At 45.4% G+C, this 13,061-nt stretch overlaps 1 protein-coding gene across 6 annotated transcripts in view; it reads right to left on the minus strand.

Moving 5' to 3' along the window:
* Positions 1-9,160: 9,160 nt before the first annotated feature.
* LOC142579171 (cholecystokinin receptor type A-like) overlaps positions 9,161-13,061 on the minus strand; it is a 182,333-nt gene continuing 178,432 nt past the window's right edge. For 5 of the 6 annotated variants that reach the window (XM_075689124.1, XM_075689123.1, XM_075689120.1 and 2 more), the window contains 2 exons: positions 10,915-11,112; positions 9,161-9,542 (listed from right to left, as the gene is read on the minus strand). In XM_075689124.1, coding sequence (XP_075545239.1) covers positions 10,994-11,112 — 119 coding nt within the window. In that variant the 3' untranslated portion in view covers positions 9,161-9,542; positions 10,915-10,993. Of the gene's footprint in view, positions 9,543-10,914; positions 11,113-13,061 lie in introns of those variants that run through there. The other variant, XM_075689122.1, reaches the window with a different exon arrangement.

Consider the following 13,061-nt stretch of genomic DNA (forward strand, 5'->3'; position numbering starts at 1 on the left):
TCGACGTGGCCAAAGCAACCATTCTGCGAACGCTCCGTGCGCAGCACCCGGACCAGCGCGTCGCCGCGGGTGCGTCACTTCGGCTCCTCCCCCGCGTGGGCTTCTCCCGGGCGGACCGCTCTTTCCTGCTTCGCCTGCGCGTCGGCTGCTACAGGACGGCTGCTAGAACGCACAGGCTGCAGGGAATTGGCGACCCCGCGTGCAGTAACTGCGCCGATAAGGAGACGCTCGACCACTTGCTACTTCGCTGCCCTGCCTTCGATGCGGAGCGCACGGACTTGTGTACAGTCTATCGGCGACTGGGACTGACTTACGATACGGCGACCGCGCTGCTATTCCCTGCAGCCCACTCGTCCATCGTGAAGCATGCTCTCTCAGCACTGCTAGACTACTGCAATGCGACGCACTTGAGAGCGCGGCTGTGAGCCCCGCACTCACATTCTTTTCTTCCCCCTTCCCACGTTCGCCCAGTCTTTCTCTCCTTCATCCTTTTCTTCCCATTCCCCCTTCCCCGTGCAGTGCTGTTGAGGTGTCCTCCTGTGAGAGACAGTTACGGCGCTGCACTCATCTCTTCCGTTTCCTTTCCAAAAATCACTTCACACACACACACACACACACACTATGAGAAGCATTTCTCCCGCAGAAATGCTTACCGGGCTGAATTTGTGCTTACAGCGTAGACGTTGGTCATCCTCTTCCACCTTCTTCTAAAGAGGAAGCCTTAGCTCGGGGCCAACGCCGATTTTCCTATTCAAACACATGTTAAACGCAGAAATACTCTCATGAGACAACCATTGAAGCGATTTGAATAAACTTCGTTGTGCTTGAGACATAAAGTTACATATTAGTGACAATAGTAAGCACAATTCTCGTTTAGGGCCCGGAAGTTTGAAAAAAAAAATTAAAATTAGAAGCGCGAAGTTTGCAAATTTGTACCTCTGCACCAAAAACAAATACCGTATTTCTGTAACCTGCATCTGGTATTTCAAATAAAGCAGCCAATTTGATATATGCACGTCAAGCTTCTCTGAAATTGTTATAATGTTTACGAGCGTTTTACAAAAGTACTGCTCACAACTTTTTAGTATTAGGTGCGGCGTATAATATATCGATTCTGTTACCGTTCAGTGTATTATTAGAGGCAGTTTGCAGAATTGTGATATTGCTTTTATTGGGGAGTTGCAGCGCTAAACACGTGAAACGCCCCTTTTTTGTCTGACCATTTTAAACAATCTTGCAACAAAAATGACGGCTTGAATAAGAAATATGCTTTGTACAGTCACTAGAACCATGGTTCTCTCTTTTTCTTCTTACACTGCAACAAACCTAATCAAAATCGGTGCTGTTGTTGTCGAGAAAAATTATTTCTGCCTTCCCACGTATTTATATAAAAGCTCCCGAGCTGCAGCTTCCTTTTAACCTGCCTACCTTTCCTTTCTTCGCTACCTCTCTCTACGAAACATACGAAGTTCTTCTCGTGCTTGCGCGATCAGTACGGCAGAATGTAAAACGGTCAAAATGCGAGATAATAGCTACACAAGCGCAGCTCGAGGGCACCCCAGATGCGTTTCTGTAAAGCTCCTGGATCTTCTAAATGTAGCATACCATTGCCGGCAACGGCTCGGGATTTGTTCAAAGAGAAAACGATTTATTTGCGCGAGCTCTACGAGCGGCATCACATTAAGCGGTTCTGTGACATTAGGCGGCCAAAGCTGGAACTTTGGCGTCTCTTTTGAGGCCGTTCGCTGTTTTCTCTTTCGCTTGGCCTGAACAAACGGAGAAGAGCTCGGCAACTGCAAAAGTTATTGTCATAACATATCCATATCATATCGAAGGGCACGCCCCGGTGCAAAAGGGCGCCACGGTTGGGAATAATAAAAAAAAAAAACGATGTGCATCAGGTGCATGGCATCTGCCAGCTGCTCATGCTCCAAACCAAGGGGCGCGCTGCAGTCATCTTCCGATGGCGTAGCTCGGCGGCAAGATGAAACCCTCTCGCTACTTTTAGAAGATTCGGGGGCTTTAGGTTTACGCCGCTTCACCGCTCCTTCCTCCGTTTGTATTGAATGGGAACAAATACCGCAATCGAAAATGTGCTGCTTCTTTTCGTGAACGTAAGCTGCTGCAAGAAACAAAAGAAAGAAAAAAAAGTAGCGCGGACTCCCTCGCTTGGCATGCCAAGCGCCTCTAGTAGCAAGCTTTATTTCTGTGCACTACAGGAGCAAGAGTATGCCTGTAGAACACCACACGTTGCCTTTGGCTCGCTCTTACGTCACTGTCCCGGAGTAAGAAAAGATACGATATCAGATCGACACTCCAAAAAAATAAAAATAAAATATGTGGGCAGAAAGTGGCGCGCAGAGCAAATGAATACTTTTTCGCAGTGAGTGAACTTATTTGAACTGCGCTGTATATGCACCAAGTCTGTATCCGAGATAGTTAGTAAGGCAACACCTTTGAAGGGCACAGCGTCGAAGACAGGTCAAGCGAGTAGCAAACAATGTTGTGTCTGCGTGTTCGCCACCCACTTAGCCCGTCTTTCGCATTGTTTTCTTTTCATAAACAAAGGGGGAAGAAAGAAACAGACTGTATGAAGCGTAAACTGATAACAGCTAAACGGAAAAACTACCATAAATCGCAAAGCCAATATAATAAATTCCATTATATACACAAAAAACCCACACAGGTACTACGCACATCTTGCAATTTACGAGAACTAAAGCTTAGGTAAAGCGGTTAATTAAAGGTACGAATTGGTGATGACGGGTCTATGCAGAGAAAAGTACCGCATGTATCAAGCAACACCTCAGGGATTTTGTCACCCTTGTGTCGCAGTAGGACATACTCATCCTCCAGGATAGGTACGTCCCAGCATTCGCTATGCTCATTCTGGAATAGTAGCCAAGAACACCATGGCAGGTACAAGTGGTTAAATGAAAGAAAATATCTTAAATGAAAAGCTTCTTCAAGATAATTCGTTATTCCCTTAACAAATCGGCGTGATTTAGAGATGTCTCTGAGCGACATTATATGTACAGCTTTATTAGAGTTTATAGTCTGAGATATTGTTTTTCTTACTCAGAACATAGCTGGACATACATGGTCAGCATACAAGGTGTATCTGAGCCACTTCATCGACACACTCATACAATATTTGTATACCACGTATATATATATATATATATATATATATATATATATATATATATATATATATATATATATATATATATATATATATATATATATATATATATATATATATATATATATATATATATATATACGTGGTATACAAATATTGTATGAGTATTGTATATTATATATATATATGTATGTATGTATAGTCGTCATGACAGCAGACATGGTCACGTACGTGTGATAGGATAGGGCTTGCAAAGAAAACTCCGCTTCAAGAAAAAGTGCGATTTTATAACGTCCTTGCGGGATACTTTCATTCCGCCGTGTTATTACATCACGCCGACGCAAGACGGGTAAGCTACCGCTACGTTACTGCACAACGGCAAGCAGTTTACAGGGACACCATTGAATGTAGCGGAATTATAAGGACCACGTCCCCATAACGTCGCCAAAACTGTCCTACGCCTCATCGTTTGCGGACCAATTTGGGTGCTCGCGCTTTCTGTCACGCAGACTTTCATTGGCAAATTACCGCTAAATTTCTTTACGTGTGAAGTTAAGCGACAGGTTTCTCGCTAACTAAAGACAAAGAAAGCGAAAGAGGAATTGTAACAACGGCACGGTCAGTTTTCGTCGCTTTTCTTAACGTTCTTTTTTTGTTTTGTCTCGTCTTTCTTGAGTGGTGAACATGTCATACAGTAAATGCCGAACTAGGCCTGGTTCAAGTTGTTCTGAAGAAGTTCAGCGAGGCGTATGCGATACCGAGGGTACATGGATCGCTTAGTTCGCTTCTGGAATCTGAGGCGCCATTGGGGAACCCGCGGGCTTCCCAAATAACGGATGGTTTTAAAAACGTTTGCGTGATGTGTTTTTCTTTTTAATGTTGGATGCAGAGTTTCTAAATCGAGCTCTGAAGCGCACACACCGAGTTCATGCTTTTCTGCGAGTGAACGCCTATGGTGAGCCCGAGTCACAGTACGTTCATAAAGGACCCAGATGGGCGGATGTGTACATTCTCAGGGAAAGGAGCGGTTGTCATTTCAGAGCATTGAAATATTTTGCAAAGCGCTTCCGACTACAACTACTCACTTTATCCTGCACAAGAAGAAATGAAAGAAAACGAATTGTTTGCATGCAGTGCTTTGTAACTTTGTGTGCAGCTGTAAAATGGGAACTGTTCTGCCATAAGCAAATACGCGTCCACACACCTGTGGTCTTTGTCACTTGTGCCCTTCTGTGAGCTTGCGTTAACGCAGGTGAACATGTGCACCACGGCCTCTTTTTCGAGTGCGCGAGACACGAAACAATGTGAACACTGCGGGAAGTTATAACGTTGCTATAATACGTCTGCATTAGAGCGAAACGACGTCTGTCGGCTTGTGTACGGCACAAGAGTGCAGAGGAGGCGACCGCAAGTGGAAACGAACGAGGCAGCTGACGGATGTGGCGCGAGCAGCACGCTGAAATGCGGCCACGCCGTCAGCAGATGCTGTCAGCGGATGCCTCGGCCTTCAGCAGATGCACTGTACGCTCCCGGGCAGGTCCGGACACATGCCAAGCGTTCTGATATAGTTGCAGTAGCGGCTGTACTCTTAGGCAAAGTTGCACCCCTTGGGGTGTATCTCTGCGACAAAACGATAATTGCCATCTGCCTTGCTTGCGCTTGCTTTCTTGAAAACTCCGCGCCCGCTGCTTTCCTTTCGGAAACGCTATGTCATGCTGATAAGGCGCCCGTCGTTCGTTACTGGGAAGTACCGGGTTCGAAGCGTTAAAGAAAGGAAATGCGGACAAGAAAAATGACGTTTATTGTTGTGCGGCAATATACGACTCAAAGGGTGTAAACTTTTCTTAGAGTGCGTGTTCTGTGTGCTGTATACTTAAATGCAACGATGGCCGCATTGCCTTATACGGGGGACGACAAGTGCTAACGCATTACTGTTGCATGAATCCCATTGGATCGCCTTCGTTTCTTTTAGACCGTCAACCATTCGACCAGAATAGTATACTTGGCGTTTGCAGAGGAAGGCGTTGTCGCTCTAAAAATTTTCGTACAAAATACCGATATGTTAGGCTGATAATGAATATTCGTTTCCTCTAACACACGCCATAATGCTACAAACTAAATATATGTGCGTCATGCAAAGTTCTTGTTTGCATGATGTTTGCTGTTGCGTAGTCATATGAAGTTACCTATTTATGTGCCCTTTTGTTATTTCGACTCGTTTGCAAAACTGCAAACTTCTGCACGTGTTGGACAATTCATTTGTACGCCTCTTTGCGGATGTATGCGTACCATGTATGAGCATGTTATTCTACTATATTCTTTTGATTCCAAGAGTTGCATGCAGAACTTATGTTTTCGTGCTCTTTGGCTAAACTCAGTGTTTTCTGGTACTTTTCAGGATTTCACTTTGCTTGCTATGCGATGAGGAATAGCTACTGCCACTTGAAGACATAACCCCGCCTTCAAAATTACGTCATTTACAAAACGTTACGAAGCTATGGTGTGAATCCTAAATTTATTCCTACGACCTCTTAAGGAAAGCACACACACAAAATTATATGCGCGTTAGCTAATATGTATCAAGTCAAGGCAGAGTAATATGGGCAGAGCTACTATAACTTGCATCGTAGGATAAAGAAACATCAAGACTGACACCACATATCAAAGTTAAGCTTAATTTGAGCGGTAGCACTAATGGCATGGAGCGAAAGGTTTGTCATCATCTTATTTTTCTTTCATTTTCCTATCAAAACTATGATCTGCGTGAAAATGAACTTCAATCTGCAATGTACTGTGTTCTGCTTTGGTCTTTAGACTTGTCCTGTTGCTCTTCCTTTCCTGTCTCCTCCCCTCCTTCCTATCTTCCATTTCTGTGTTGCTGTCACCTCCCTTCAGAAGAGCAAGCAGGCGTTGTGCCCCTTCCGGTGGCAGTTGCCAGCCTGCTCCCTTTCCCTTTCCTGCAAACTGTGCATATGTGTATATGTGTTCAAAACAAATAATAATAATAATAACTGAATTGAAAGCCATCAAGACAATATTGCCAGCATCGAACAGTCTTCAGATAAGACACAAGAAGTCACAATCGCTAGTGTCCCTTTTTGTGTCTCTACAGGTGGCTCGCTTGCGTATTACTCTGTTCATTGTTCATTGTTGGTGTTACGCATGCTCGAAATAGTTCAGTTTTAGGCACCACATTGTGCGATCACTTATTGTAGAGAATGCCGCACGCCCGTGAGAATCCAATGAATTATACGCAATTCTTCATTTAATGAGCTATGGTTGTTTAGCCGCCTCGTTTTCTAGGCGCCGTAGCTTCGCCACATTAAGCGCTTCCAAACGCCCAGCGCGGCACGCGGGCGCTTGTCGTATTTACTCTACTTGAAAGCGCAAATATTTAGTATACGCACCCTAACCGCATTGCAATCCCATTCCAATGACTCGCAATATAAATTCAGGTAGGCACGACCCGGTGCAACCAGTCAGAAACGGCACGCATCATCCGATAGCGATACACTGCAACCAACCAATTCCTGGAGAACACAATTACGCGATCAACCAGAACCACAGCACATCAAGAAGAGCACAGCGTTCCAATTCCGCTTTCGAGGACTGACGCTGCAAAGCAGCTTCGACACCTGGCACGCAGTCTCACAGTGACCGAGTGGAACTCGCCAAACTTAGAACTTACACGACTGCATCGACTAAACCCCTCCCTGCAACTCCGACCTCCACTCGAACTTCCTCGACGTGAAGCTACGCTTCTCTGTCGCCTTTGGTTAGGAGTTGCCTTCACGAAGGCATACTCTACATTAATTGGAGTGACTGACAGTGCAGCATGCGAGGTCTGTGGCACCGAAGAAAACATCGACCACCTGCTGTGCCACTGTCCAAGATATTCCCTTGAGAGACAAGAACTTGCCGAAACTTTCCAAAAACTAGACAATCGGCCGCTTTCTGTGCAGCTGCTGCTGGAACACCGCACCCATCGCCCGTCGGCCCATAAATCGGTGAAGGTGCTTTTGTGTTTCTTAAGGACGACGGGTTTGTGCGACCATCTGTGACTATTGATGCAATTTTTGTAAAACCACACGCGTCAGTGAACTTGCCGCAATTTCCTTTTTTCCTTCCTCCTCTCTCTCCCTGTTATCTTTGTTTTCCCCTTTCTCATTCCCCTGGTGTAGGGTAGCCAACCGGACGTTATTCTGGTTAACCTCCCTGCCTTCTACTTTTCTCTTTCCTCCCCCCACGATATCCCGGCACGCGAGATCACTGGCTCCGGGGCAAACCATCTCGACTGGTGTCGGGAAGGTGATCCCTGTTCCCGCACTACTACTGGCTGGTACTATACTCTCCGGACAACTTTCTGTGGCCGCGAAGGGAAAGCTACGGGCGCGTGGCTGCTGTACATGTGTTACGGCACCGATTAGTCCGGCAGCGTTGACAGCGCCTTTGGTTGCGCGGAACAGACGCTGAAACGACGCAGCTTCCACGTGCAACGGTTTCGCGTATGCCCAGACACGGAAGGGAAAAGCCGAAAAATAAGTAAACTTTCGCACGCGGAGTTGTGTTCCGCTTTATTTAACTGTTGCTAATAAGGTGTGTATGTTTTCTCGCATCCTGCGTAAACTGACGTGGATTAAAACGCCGGACTCTTTTCAGAAGCGCTCTCACTTGTGCGCGCTTTGCCTCCGTAGTTCCCCTTCATAGCCACAGATAGTTGTCCGCGAGTGTAATTGCATTGGCCGCACATCTCGCTTCCCGCTCTTCCACTGATGCGTGACCACCGTGCCTTTGCTCCTCAGCTCTGCCTTTTCTGACAATCCTCAGTGCTCTGCCCGTCTTTTCGTCTCTCCTGGGGAGAGGGGAGGGTATTTCGAGCACAGAAATTGTTGACGTGCGGCTCCAAGTCTGCGTGATCTTTCCGCATTGAAACGTGCAGCAGCCTTCGACTGCTTCACTCCTGCCATATCCTGATGAATCGGCCCGGATGCGCCGTCAGTACGACGCTTTCCCAAGGGTCAACGGAACAACTCGGAACCGCTGTACAAAATTATTGTGATGGCTAACGGTTCTCCCCATGGCACCTCTAGCCATTTCGACAACACTTCTGGAGGGGTTCCGGGAGCTCCTCTTACCCCATGGGATTGAACCACAGCATGCCCCTTCCCATACAGTTTCGGGTTCCAGTGAAAGGTCGGAAGCGGAAGTTTCAGCAAAGAAGAAAACGTAAGAAAGGCCTGGTGCACACAAATAATACAAGAACAAATGCTCATAGGCAGAGGCCATGAAGCTTATTGCTCTTGTTCTCGAAGCTGAAAGTGTGTTATTCCCACATTTTTTTGTCTTCTCGGTCTACTTATCGTCCTTTTTTCTTCTTTTGGCCATGGCTGCTGTTTCTATAGCATCAATATTAAGGTCACGAGCGCTGCAGAACTAACACTACGTCAGCAGCAGGCCTGAACAATACTGTGCACCTGTCATCTTGAGAGCGCTGCCTATGCTTATTGAGCGTTTGTGACTATTTCAGCTGCTCGTTATATATTATCCTACTGTGAAAAATATAAATCAATCCTAATTACAGCTATGTTTTGGTACATCACATGCACAAGAATTCATCTTGGTGAAAGCCTCCAAATTAATACTAAGCTGGCGATTACGCCATATCAGCCTGTTCGTCAAGACAAATTGAGAGAGAGAGAAATAGAGATAAAGATAGACGGATTGATGAACGCAGGGAGGTTAACCGGACAAGAGGTTTGCTACCCTGCACTGGGGGAACGGTAAGGGGAAATGAAGGATGGAAAGAATAGCGAAAAGAAAACAGACAAATTGAGTTGTCTTCAAAGTGAGTTCGCTAAGGCACATAATAGCGAATTACTATCTACACAGGAAGCCGCTGAACTTGTGTTCTTGGGATTATAATCAGTATCTAAGTAAAACTAAACCGTTAGAGCGACTTCTCAAACAGTCAAAGATGCCGTAAACCAAAGAAACTTGAACAAGTAAGCCGTTGGGTAATGACGAATGAATAAAGGGTTTTATTTACACAGATGAGAGCCCATAGGGCGGGTGGGACGCACGAATACTTGATCCTTACAAGCACAGGAGCAAGAGCCGCCCGAATAGTTGCCGAATGGCTGACATTCGGTTAGGTGGCACGACACATTTGTGACCATTGCACGTTCAGAACTGACCAGGAAAACAGAGAAAGGCGTGCGCGCCATGTCCTTGCGAGCGTCGCCAATATCACACAATTACGGCCACGAGACAGAAGCCGGAGGAAAAGTGAGCACGGGTCCTGGGATGCCAGCGCAGTGTGTCCATCTCCGCACCACGGTCTTGCGCTCACAACACAGCTCATCTGTCACAGAAGGACTCTTCCCATTGTGGCGAATATCTGGTGACAAAAGAAAGAGAAAAAAGAAAGAAACAGAGAAGAAATGAGAACGAGCATCATCGAAAGGTAAAGGCCAATATGTGTTCTGCGAAGTATGCAAAATATCGAGATAAGCGTTTCTTTCTATATGAAAATGTTGCTAAATACATGAACTTTTTCAAGCGCACCACTGCGTCTACGAAAAACGTTATTAGCGATAAAAAGGAACAACGTCTCATCAAAAAAGGCACCATATGATAGAAGCAGTGTTGTTATTACCAGGATCGAAACAATAAGATTACAGGCGGACGGACGGACGGACGGATAGATAGATAGATAGATAGATAGATAGATAGATAGATAGATAGATAGATGATAGATAGATAGATAGATAGATAGATAGATAGATAGATAGATAGATAGATAGATAGATAGATAGATAGATAGATAGATAGATAGATAGATAGATAGATAGATAGATAGATAGATAGATAGATAGATAGATAGATAGATAGATAGATAGATAGATAGATAGATAGATAGATAGATAGATAGATAGATAGATACCTTTAATAATTCGTGAAGAGGTTTACCTCGCGGGATGCCTAGTGTTCTACGCTATACTCGAATGATGAAGGAAAGGATACGCACAATACACAAAACGCACCCCAGCACCACAGCACGCACCATATAAACTAATCGAAACTGAGACCACAGTCACTGATGGAGGTCAATATGCCTTCGCAGCACACAAGCTTCCTTAGTCCACTGGGCAAGTAACACGCGCCATAGCTGAAGGAATGATAGTCTTGCATCTATACTCACTGAGGAAATTAGAGTTGTTTTTACTGTGAAAATCTTACAAGCGCAGGTCAACTACAGTTGTCATCGATATGAATAGAACAGCGAGTTTCTTTAGATCATCGACGATAATTAATGATGCATGGGCTCACATCTAGGAACCTTAAACATAACAAGACTATTTCAAAAACGGTAAGTCCGATATATATATATATATATATATATATATATGATAAGGTTGTCCCACATAACTTGAGCCAGAGTTCTAGGAAATAAAGGTTAATTGTTAAGTAACTTTGTTAACAAAATGTCATTTCATGTACTAAAGCATACAAGCAACTAGAACGCCAATGCATTTCTCCGCAAAGTTCGGGAATTTGTACCTCGAAACTGGTGTCGTCCTGAGAATTCGTTCCAAGTGGATCCGCCTCGCGAAGTCCACTGGTAGAATTTGTAAATTGAAATATGGGTCAGCTAGAACGTTAATTAGTAAATTATTGTTAATTAGTCGATTTCGCATTTCAATTATTTGACCATGCTATTTGGCATGCTCGGCTGCTCACAATGCTAACAAAATGCACGGGGGCATCACCTTGAAGCTCGGCTGTTGATGCGCCTGCCGTAGCGCAAGTTATTTCCGGGCGGAAGCGAGGCCGCCCGGCACGGGACACTCAGGACTCGGTGTCGCTGGGGTTGGCGACATCCAGGCGCCTGCCGCAGTACGTGGACATGTTGCAGGAAGAGGAGGACTCGCCGTCAGCGAGGGATGTCACCGGCCCCTTGCACACGGCTGGCGCACGTGCAAGGAGAAGACGTCATTGTCAATGAGAAGATCCAAGCCTGGTTGCCCCGAATAATGAAGCACAAAAAAATAAATAATGCCTACGTATCACAGAAAGCATAGAGATGCATCTGGCTCAAAGGGGTAGCATTTCGCTAGTATTCCGATGCGAGATAGTTGGCATGCCATCTCGGAACACTAATGCGGCGCAGACAAGGCCCGAGGAGAGCAGATGAACATGGTGTACGTGTGTTCCGCGCCTTTGCAGCGCAGTCCCTCTGCGCTCATACAATCTCTCCGTGTATTGTCTTGCTTGGTGCTACACTAGCATTACAGCACTGCACTAGTTGCGTGCACGATGACACGATGTTATGGCTGTCTTTGGGAACATAATTACACGGTGATACCATTATGTACATTATCATTGTTGTGACCACTACAGTAACCACATTTGACGGCTTTCGTTGGGCACATCTAGCGCCCCGCGGATGCTTCGGTGCCCACAACAGCGAGTACGGCACAGCGTGTATCTACTACAGCATACTATAAATGTCATGACGATATTAAATTTCGATCACCTTCCTGCACCATGAACTTTACCTTATTTCGAACGATGTACTCAGCTGATATTACCTGCTGATGCAGAAGAGTGGGGCTACCTTTTGCGCACTTTGCCCACGCTTGTATGTAGCACCTCATTTGTCGGAACAACTCAGGTGTTCGGCTTCTATTACAAAATTGTTCAATATAATGCGCTGTTAGATTAGCAGGTCTGTGTTCTCTAAAACGACGCATAAACCGACTACATGTTATGCAGGCTTTGGGTTTCAATTTATTGTTTGATTAGGCATAACCAGCACGCGTTCACTGGCGACGATGCGTGAGTCAAAACGCACTTTTATATAAACCGGCTTGCTGAGGCTTGGATAGTCTACCGCCCGAGCGATATAGTGGCGGTGGTGGACAAAAATGTCTTCCTCTTTCGCCCACTAGGGATTGTGTAGCCGGAGAGAAAAGGACATCGGCCTGATGAGGGCACAATAACATCGATTATGACAGTGGTCGTCGCCAGCATAACAGGATAGACTGAAAAGAAGAGAAGCAAAGCCAGTTTACGGCTTACAACCGCTTCCACATTAAATGTAGCATGCTTGACGCTACGAATTTCTGAGTCGGAGCAACATATTTTTTTTATGTGCGATTACGTTTAATCTCCAGTAATCTGCGAAACATACGCCATCGATGAGACACGACAGCGCCAGGGGCGGCAGTCTACGACATCGGGCGTGACAACGTAGGTTAAGGCAATGCACGTGGAGGTGGTTAGAGAGGTGTTCTACTGGGACAAACGAGAGTGGAGAAAAGGCAGCATCATAACCCGCTATCGCGATTCGTTTTTGCCAATAGGTTTCGGTACATAACTACCCCCCCCCCCTCCTTGAGAAGAGAAAAATAAATAAAGAAAAAGCGAGAACGATCGCACACGAAAGTAATGGACAATAAATAGCGTCTTGATGTCAACTGCAGTTATCCCGGTGATAAGCAGGTGGGTCTGTTGTGGTTATACCCATATACCACCATGCTACTAGGAAAAGTAACAATTATGCATAGCTTCAAAACATGCCAGTTGTAAAGATCGAAAACCCTTGTAGAGACCAACGTTAAGCAAAGCTTTCTTGAGACGCGTCAATAAAATTTTATTCAAACGGACATTAAACAGCGTCTTGATGTTCACTGTAGTTATCTGGGTGACCAGCAGCTGGGTCCGTTGTTACACCCATATACCACCATGCTACTAGGAAAAGTGACAATTATGCATAGCTTCAAAACATACCAGCTGTAAAGATCCAACGCCCTTGTAGGGACCAACGATATGCAAAGCTTTCTTGTAACCTGTCACCAAATTTAACGCAAACGGACACATGATGCACGCAAATTGTCAGGAACAACGCGTGTGA

Source organism: Dermacentor variabilis, chromosome 4, assembly GCF_050947875.1.
Source record: "Dermacentor variabilis isolate Ectoservices chromosome 4, ASM5094787v1, whole genome shotgun sequence".
Taxonomy (NCBI): Eukaryota; Metazoa; Arthropoda; class Arachnida; order Ixodida; family Ixodidae; genus Dermacentor; species Dermacentor variabilis.